The 9,407-nt window shown below is 41.0% G+C and overlaps 1 protein-coding gene across 1 annotated transcript in view; it reads right to left on the bottom strand.

The window, feature by feature from the left end:
- Positions 1 to 4,345: 4,345 nt before the first annotated feature.
- Positions 4,346 to 9,407, bottom strand: part of REEP5 (receptor accessory protein 5) — a 42,280-nt gene continuing 37,218 nt past the window's right edge. Inside the window, exon 5 of the mRNA XM_003788914.3 lies at positions 4,346 to 4,697. Coding sequence (XP_003788962.1) covers positions 4,648 to 4,697 — 50 coding nt within the window. The 3' untranslated portion in view covers positions 4,346 to 4,647. The remainder of the gene's footprint in view (positions 4,698 to 9,407) is intronic.

Here is a 9,407-nt window from a genome sequence, read left to right as displayed (position 1 = left end):
AAAAAAAAAAAAAAAAAAAAAATTTACTGTTTTCAGTCTTAACAATTTCCCTTTTGTTTTATAGTGAACATAATAACATAGCAGTTTGTATATTTGACTTAGAAATAAATATGGGGGAGTATGTGTAAAACAATTCGTTACAGACCTTTTTTGGAAAATATATCACTTAGGAATGTGTTTGTGGAACATGAAATCTAAAGAAGATTGTTGTAGGTGTTGGCTCAGCTCTCAGTGATGCCTTTTTTTGTATTTTTCCACTTCATTTTCCATGACATGTTTCTGACATCCTTAAGAATGATGTCTTAAGCTTACCAAAGGGCTGACATTTACGTAAGAGTTCAAGTCTGAAAGAAAAGATAGCTGTTCCAGCCACTTTTGTCCTCTAAAAAGAAAGCAAGAGATTTCTCAAAATTCCTCTCAGCAGACTTTCAGTTAAGTTTTGTTGTTGAGAACTCTAGTACACATCCATCTCTAGCTGCCGAGGAAACTGGGGAATGAACTCAGTAGTCCCCTTATCCCCAGAGGATACTTTCAGGACTCCCAATGGAGGCCTGAAACTGAACAGTGCCACATCCTATATGTATGCAATGTTTTTTCCTATAATGAGTTTTAATTTATAAGTTAAGCTGAATAAAGGACTAGCAACAATAACAGCATAGAACAATTATGCTGTAATAAAAGTTGTGTGACTGTGGTTAGTCGAAGTATTGACTATGGGTGATAGGAGCCACAGGAAGTGACCACTACTGTGTAGAGCTTTTTCAGTCCTGACAGTCAAAGCAGCTGAGGAGGGAAGTAGTTGAGGATGCATAATGGAGTAGCCAACTTAAAAGATTTGTCACAAAAAGATGATTAGGATCTAAAGGTTTTAGTTATGGGGCAATAAGGATTGTTAGTGTTGTGGTTTGAATGTCCCCTTCAAAATTCATATTGACAGTATTGAGAGGTGGATGGTCATTGGGCCTTGGTGACTCTGCCTTAAGTGGATTATATCATCTCAAGAGTGGGTTTGTTACAAATGGGATTTGGCCAACTCTCTGCTATCTCCAGCACAGCCTCCTGGCCTTCCATTTTCCACCATGGGATGATGCAGCATGAAGGCCTTTGCCAGATTTTGGCACCATACTCTTGGATTTCCCAGTCTTCAACCATGACCTGAATAAATTTCCATTCATTATGAATTACTCAGTCTCTGGTATTCTGTTATGGCAACATAAAACACTAAGACAACTAATGTTTCAGAACTATTATTGTAACAGTGTATTGTTGAAATCAGTGCAATATACTGTCTTAAGTCATGAGTCTTCTTTGTAATGCAGCATACGGGTAGAGAGCAGTGATTTAGGTGCCCTTTATATCCGTCTAGTGCTCATTATTGGTGGAAACTTCTTGGTTGATAGGTTTTCTTTAGGGAAGGGCTTTTCCTTGGTAGACAGTAACCACCAGAAGAAAATTACAAGCACAGGAGGAATAGAGTTAATCAGCAGTGTTTAGGCTCATTTATCCATTATTTACTTAAAATTTTGCTTAAATAATTCGGGGCTAGGGACCCACACACACACACACACACATAAAATACAATGAAATGTAACAGATGAGATCTGAATTTTATTTACATCATTTCCATTCAATACATCACATCCTCAGGATAGGTGGTAACTTATTTATAGGCTATGAGCATTTCCTCAGGCTGTGGGTGGAAGACTGCCCAGAGTAGCAGTAAATTTGTTGATCTGGATGATTAAAGCCTTCAATAAGTGAGTAACTGCTATAGGAAATTTTTCCTTTGTTTTGAAGAATTTAAAATTTAGTAGAAATTCTGAAACACTTTACATACCCTTGAGATTTATATACAAAAAAATAAATGCTTGTCTTGTAGCCAGATGCAGACTCAATTAGTTCTTCAAATACTCCAGCCATGGCAGTATTTTATTTGGGGAAAAACGAGACAGAATTGTTCAGACAACTTCTCTTACCATTAACATTTACAGCTCAACTGTAAAAACAGAAACTTAAATTTCTTGTGCAGTGAATTAAAGGAGAAAGCTGTGGTACCAAGATGTTTAAAAAAAATTGCATTCAGAAGGTACTGTGTATTTTACTGCTGTTTTTAAGTGGGTATTAGCCTGTAATTAGGAGCCATAGTAACTTTCATGCCTCCTGTCTTGTCTGTATACTAGCATTCTGACTATTTTATATGGTAGAAAATGCTAATTCTCATTTTTCTGTCAACAGGAAAAGTATACTTTTATTTATGGGGAAAGGATTGAAATACTCCTAGAGATACTTTTTTTGTTTCTTGAGACAGAATCTCATTCTGTTGCCCTAGGTACAGTGCTATGGCATCACAGCTCACAGCAACTTTTAACTCTTAGGCTCAAGCGATTTTCTTGCCTCAGCCTACCTAGTAGCTGAGACTATAAGTGCCTGGCTATTTTTAGAGATGGGGTCTCACTCTTGCTTAGGCTGGTCTCGAACTCCTGAGCTTAGGTAATCCACCAGCCTGGGCCTCCCACAGTGCTGGGATTACAGCCTTGAGCTGAAATACTCCTAGAGATACTTTAAAAAAAAATCTAAGGCTTGTTTTTTTCTCTCAACAATTATTTGCTTTCTAAAAAGGTTTTTTTTTCCTTTAATAAGATACCCAATAATTACCACTATTTTTCCTAGAAAAAATTGCATTGATCTATATTATTATATTTTAGTGATAACTGTTCCTTATTTTTGATATCTTTATTTTTATTTTTATTTTGGGGTTTTTTTTTTTTTTTTTTTTTTGAGAGTCTCACAACAGAGTCTTACTATGTTGCCCTCGGTAGACATTTATAGCTCACAGCAACCTGAAACTCTTGGACTTAAGCGATTCTTTTGCCTCAGACTCCCAAGTAGCTGGGACTACAGGTGCCCACCACAACACCCAATTATTTTTTTGTTGTAGTTGTTTCGCAGACCTGAGCCAGGCCCAGTGTATGTGGCCAGCGCCTTAACCATTGAGCTATGGGCGCTGAGCCATATCTTTAGTACTTTTTTTTATGTCATGAGACATTGTGAGCTTTCCTGATTGTTATCTAAAGGTGAGCTAATCATCTTTATTTACCTTAAAAAATATTTTACTGCCTGGATATTTAATCTTACTAGTTTTGTTATGTATTTATTTTAGTCTAGTTTAATTGAACTCAGAAGCATTCTAGCCATATGGTGTAAAGCCAGATTTTCTGATCCAGACAAGTTGTCAAGACCTCTACGAGCTATTTAGCCAATCAAGGTGACAGTCATTTTAACTTTTATTGTTCTGTTCTTAAACTGTCGGTCATATGTTTATCAAAATAAAGAATAAAGGCGAAGGCATTTAAATGGACTATAAATGATTCTGATTTATAAGCAAGGGAGACCACTTGTATTTGACTTTAAAGCCAGAGAAAAAGGTGCAGGCAGTTTGACTTAGCTGCTGCCAACTTAGAGGTTATATCATACTTGCTGTTGTTCTCTCAGAACTGCTCGTAGAGCTGGGTGTCATCATTAGCATACTGTCCCTAATGATATAAACAAGAACATATGTAATCAGAGGTGGGCATGTCTTTGGATGTTCCTTAAACTGGTCTTAAAAAGAAGATGGGAAAGAAACAAGACTAAGCCAACAGGTACCAGCTTTGAAGCTAAAACCAGGAATGGTTTCCATTTTGCATCTTAAAAACAAATCTAAAGCTTTTAAGCAGATCTGATATGTGCGTAAATCTCATTTATCAGTAGAGTGACTAAGTGGTTACAAAGCTGTCCTGGTATTCAGGTGCTACAACATTAGGAAAACAACCAGGCCAATCTCCATTCAGCATAATTTCTTACTTTCTTCATTTGAATGCTAATATTTATTTACTTAAAGACAGTATCTTGCATTGTCACCCTGGCTGGAGTGCACTGGCAGCATCATAGCTCACTGCAACCTCCAACTCTGGGGCTCAAGCACCCCTCCTGCCTTAGCCTCTGGAGTAGCTGGGACCATATAGGCAAATGCCACCATGCCTGGCTAATTGAATACTAGTCATTTGTATTAATTTTCTTAACTATTATTTAGCAGATCACATCAACACAATGGTACTTCAGCTTTTGGCAGGTGGTCTTACTGTACAGAAGTTATAAATAGCATATACACAACCTTCCTTATAAGCATTACATGTTACAGTCAAGACAGTAACATTTTCCTATGTATAGTGCACAAATACATTAAAAACATTTAAGAATTATATAAAATTGTACATTACATGAAGTAGAACCATAAAGATTATCCTAAATATTACAAGCACAGAGAAAACGCATGCAGAGTGAGCCCCATAAAGTACACACCCTGTGGGATGTGTAATTTTATTTTAAGTTTATATTTCCTGCAGGATGGTAACATCTTTTCCTACCCAGAGGCAAAATATATTTTCCAGAAATTTGGACACTGCCCACTGCATTAAATCTAAAATGCTTTTATGTATATAGGCAGTAAAAGTAAGCAAACAAACTTACAACACATTCCATTTTTTAATACATCAAAAATGTTTCTGAGGCAACGTTATTCAAATGATGATACCACAGTCTCTAATACAACATTAAGCTCTAATGGGAAGATACAGAAAGGGCAGAAAGGATTCCTCCAGTCTGTGCTTAGGTGCTCTTCTTTTCTTCACCCAGTAGATTCACGGTAGCTTTCTTGGCTAGTAGGACAGAGAGAAAAATACATCAAAGCTCTTAGCGCAAGCTGTGTGCCTAACGGAGCTACTAGATAACAAACTCTGGATGACTCACATTCAGTTTCAGGTGAGGGCACACAGGCTAAGAGGGTTTCTAGGAAATGGACATAATCTCTCTTTCAGAGCACAAATCCTGAATACTTGGGCAAAATTCTTCAAGGTCATTTAGCCTAGCCCCTGCTTGTGACAGTGTCACCTAAACTACCTGTCCTCTGCCCTCCTTTTGAGCATCAAAAGAAGCTGAGATTCCCTAGGAGTATCGAATTCTTGTTTGTATCTGAGTGCTTGCCTGTAAGATTTCACTATGTATCAGTCTGATGCTAGGTCATCATATTTATCCCATGGTGATGAAAATCAGAGAAATATAGAAATACTCATCCCTTCATATCTGTGCTCAGGGGAGGAACTGGTTCCAGGACCCCTACTGATACCAAAACCCTCAAGTACTCAAGTCCCTTATATATAAAATGGTGTAGTATTTGTAATATATGCAATCTATGCACATCTCCTCATCTACTTTAAATCATCTTTAGATTACTTATAATACCTATGACTATGTGAATGCTGTGTAACAGCTGTTATGCTATATATATTTTTAGAGATGGTCTTGCTCTGTTGCCCAGGCTAAAATACAGTGGAGCAGTCACAGCTCACTGTTAACCTCAAACTCCTAGGTGCAACTGATCCTCCTCCCTCAGCCTTGCAGAGTGTTGGACTTAGAGGTGTGAGCCTTGTAATTTTTTTTTTGATGTTTATTTTCTTTCAAATAATTTCAACATGTGGTTGGTTGAATCTGCAGATGCAGAACCCGAGGACATGGAAGGCCGATTTGTATATTCTCCCTATGCACCGTTCCCTCCTGTGATGGGAAGAGTTTTCTGCAAGTCTCTGAGTTAGTGGCAAGATAACTACACTCACTAGAAAACATTCTTACATCTGTAAGAGACTAAGAATTCCCTTACCAGGTGGCTGCACATGTGCTGTAAGCATGAGTGTGGTATGTGAAATGGAGGTGGAGGGGTTGTGTGGACACCTCCAGGGCCTCATGTGAAATTCTACAAACTGCAATGGTTTTTATTTGAGACAGAGTCTCACTCTGTTGCCTGGGCTGGAATTCAGTGGTGTCATCATAGCAACCTTCTGGACTCAAGCGATTCTCCTGCCTCAGCCTCCTGAGTAGCTGGGCCACCACACCCAGCTAATGTTTTTTTTCTATTTTTTTGTTGAAACAGCCTCTTGCTCTAACTCAAGCTGATCTTGAACCCCTGACCTCAAGAAATCCTCCACTTTAGCCTCCCAGACTGCTAGAATTACAAGCGTGAGCCCCACACCTACCCTGCAATGGTTTTTGATGTAGCTCAAGAGTCTTAGCCATGAGAGCTAAGGAGTCCCTCGTCCACCTCACAGCTACTCTCCCTTCACTCAATTGAAATTGCTGAACAGGGCTCAGCCCCTGTAGCTCAGCTACTAGGGTGTCAGCTACATACACTGGAGCTGGCGGGTTCAAACCCAGCCCAGGCCTGCCAAACAACAATGATAACTACAACAAAAAATAGCCAGGCATTGTGGCAGGCGCCTATAGTCTCAGCTACTTGGGAGGCTGAAGCAAGAGAATAGCTTAAGTGCAAGAGTTGGAGGTTGCTGTGAGCTCTGATGCCACAGCATTCTGAGGGCGACATAGTGAGACTCTTGTCTCAAAAAAAGAAAAATTGTTGAACAGAGATAATTAACACCAAAGAAGAAATCACAGTATCTTAAGTAACCCTTTGTAAAAATTCCTGTGCGGCTCCATGCCCCTAGCTCAGTGAGTAGGGCGCTGGCCACATACACTGAACCTGGTGGGTTGGAGCCCAGCCCTGGCCTGCCAAACAACAATGACACCTACAACAAAAAAAACCCAGCTGGGCATTACGGTGGACGCCTATAGTCTCAGCTACTTGGGAGGCTGAGGCAAGAGAATCGCTTAAGCCCAAGAGTTTGAGGTTGCTGCAAGCTGTGACACTATGACACTCTACCAAGGGCGACATAAACTCTGTCTCAAAAAAAAACTCCTAGCGAATCCAAAAGCTTTAAGAAAAACCTAAAATGTGTCCCAGCATGTAAATTCCTCCTTATTTTAAGTCTTATGCACCTGCTTAGGAATATATCATCTCAAAGTAAAATTAGATTTTTAAGTATTAATACCTAAGAGAGGGGGCAGTGCCAGTGGCTCAAAAGGGTAGGGCGCTGATCCCATATGCCGGAGGTGGCGGGTTCAAACCCAGCCCCGGCCAAAAACAGCAAAAAAGTAAAAAATAAAATAAAAAATAATAATAATAAATAAAATTAAAAAAAAAATACCTAAGAGAACCAGGAGGTGAAGAAATGTGGGTGACCTGGACAGAAATGACATCACCAGAGGGATGCTGAGGGCAGGAGGAGCAGAGCAGCTCTGGACAGGGAAATGCTGATCCTAATGGGGGGGGACGTGCAGGCTGTAAGTTAGGAAACACTGAACCCTGGAGGACAAACCTGAAAATGACTGGGTTTGTATGCCTAGAGATAGGGGTCCCAAGGAGAGAGAGAGATGAGGGACTGGCACCTCTGCGGTGTCACCGCTGCTGTAGATACCATGTCGGTGGGATATTACTTCCCCAATAGTCAGGACACCTCCATCCCCATGTTCTAACTACCACAGAGCTTTTTAAAAAAGAAAAAAAGTTCCGGGCAGCGCCTGTAGCTCAGTGGGTAGGGAGCTGGCCATATGCACTGAGGCTGGTCGGTTCTAACCCGGCTCAGGCCTGCTAAACAAAGAACTGCAACAACAACAAAATAGCTGGGCCTGGTGGCAGGCGTCTGTAATCCCAGCTACTTGGGAGGCTGAGGCAACAGAATCGCTTAAGCCCGAGTTTGAGGTTGCTGTGAGCTGTGACACCATGGCACCCTACCAAGGGCGACAAAGTGAGAGTGTCTCAAAAAAGAAAAGAAAAAAGTTCCTATTCATGTCCAGTGTTCACCTTTCTCCAATTTGTTTAGTTCCAAACACTCTGGAACTAAATACCATTGATTAGCAGAATCTCTACCCTCATCCATCCCTCCAGTGCTTCCTTCACCTTCTTGCTCTTAGAGAAATCCAGATGTCCCAGTGGACTCTGCATCTCCCATGACCTCAATACCACTGGGTCTGGAGGTCTGCTAGGTGCTGTCTTTGTTCTTCATTGCCACTGTCAGAATCTCATACCATCGTGTTTGACCACTCACTAGCCTTCCCTTTGCCAGTCATCTCTGACTCTTGGGCTACTGTGCCTCATTTCTTGAAAATTTTAGCTCCTAACTTAATATTCTCCTTAATATCCACATATGCGTTTACACACAGACACACACACACAAACCTTCTAAGCCCCCCCTCTGATAACCTTTATGTTCTGTCCTACAAATGGCACGTACTCCCATGATGCTTGTCAGTACCAACAGCTGCAGCCCCTCCCTCATCCTGCATCAGGCATCCCACTTGGCCACCCTCAGCTTTTACCTTAGTAGTTCACTCCCTGTATTATCCTGATCAGAGTCCTTCCTGACCCCTCGCTCCTTACTCAGATTAAATTCCACTATCAAATATTAACCACTCCACTCCACAGTCCCAGTCTCACTTGGCAGTTCTTGCTGAAAGCCACAACCTTGACACAGCTCTCCACCTACTCTGCAGCTGTGTGATTGTGGTTGGAGAAAAAAATCACAAACGGAACTGGCCTCACGCTATAAATTCATGAACACAAATCTCAAGTGAGTCTTTAATACTACCTGGCAACCGTGACACTGTCTCAGGCCATCCGCTCTCCCACCGTCCCGGGTCGGAGAGAGCAAACTAGCCCACATTCATTTGTGTGCTGTCTGGCTGTTTCCACACTACAGTGGCCCACATTTAAAATATTTGTTATCTGGCCCTTTACAGAAAAACCTTGCCAGTCCTTGTCCTACACAACTATTTCATACCTTCCCTTTCCTTTATCTCCTTCCCCATCCTCTCTCAGTTGGCTGCCTTTCTTCCTACTTTACTCAGAAATTTGAAGCAATCAGAAAACCACTTCTAAGCTCCCGCAGTCACACATAGCCACATAGCAGCATCTCTACCTAGATTTAGATTTGGGGGATACATGTGTACTGACCATTGGTAAGATCTCACCAACATGGTTCCTACAGCAGCTGCCTTAATTTTCTTCCTGTGATCATGCACTCCCAACTCCTCTGAACAAACCTAGTTACACACTAGATCCTCCCTCTATCACACTCAAGGACAAAGCCCCAGCGATCCCCCTGTCACTCCTGTCATCATTGTTTTGCTCTTCATTAAATTGCTCCTGTTAATTTTCAAACAGGCGTTGTTTCTCCTACCTTAAGAAAAAAAATTTAAATCTAAAATTCTCAGGACCCTAGAGAATTCCTTCTTTCAGTTACAGTCCCCTTCTGCTCCCTTTTGTAGGAAGTTTCTCAGTGGAATTATTTATATTCTCTCATTTCTTTTCGCCTATTCCCTCCAATCCATTCTAGTCAAGAGTTTGCTCTCACCACTCCACAAAATCTGTCATGTCAAAATGACTAGTGCCTTCCCATCACTCCCGCCACAGCCGGTTCTCAGTGCTCAGCTTACCTGACCCGTCTACAGCACATGACACAGAGGACCAGCTTACCTGACCC

This window comes from Otolemur garnettii, unplaced genomic scaffold (genome assembly GCF_000181295.1).
Source record: "Otolemur garnettii isolate 467f Iridium unplaced genomic scaffold, OtoGar3 scaffold00030, whole genome shotgun sequence".
Classification (NCBI taxonomy): domain Eukaryota; kingdom Metazoa; phylum Chordata; class Mammalia; order Primates; family Galagidae; genus Otolemur; species Otolemur garnettii.
This window is presented reverse-complemented; position numbering and strand designations above follow the sequence as displayed.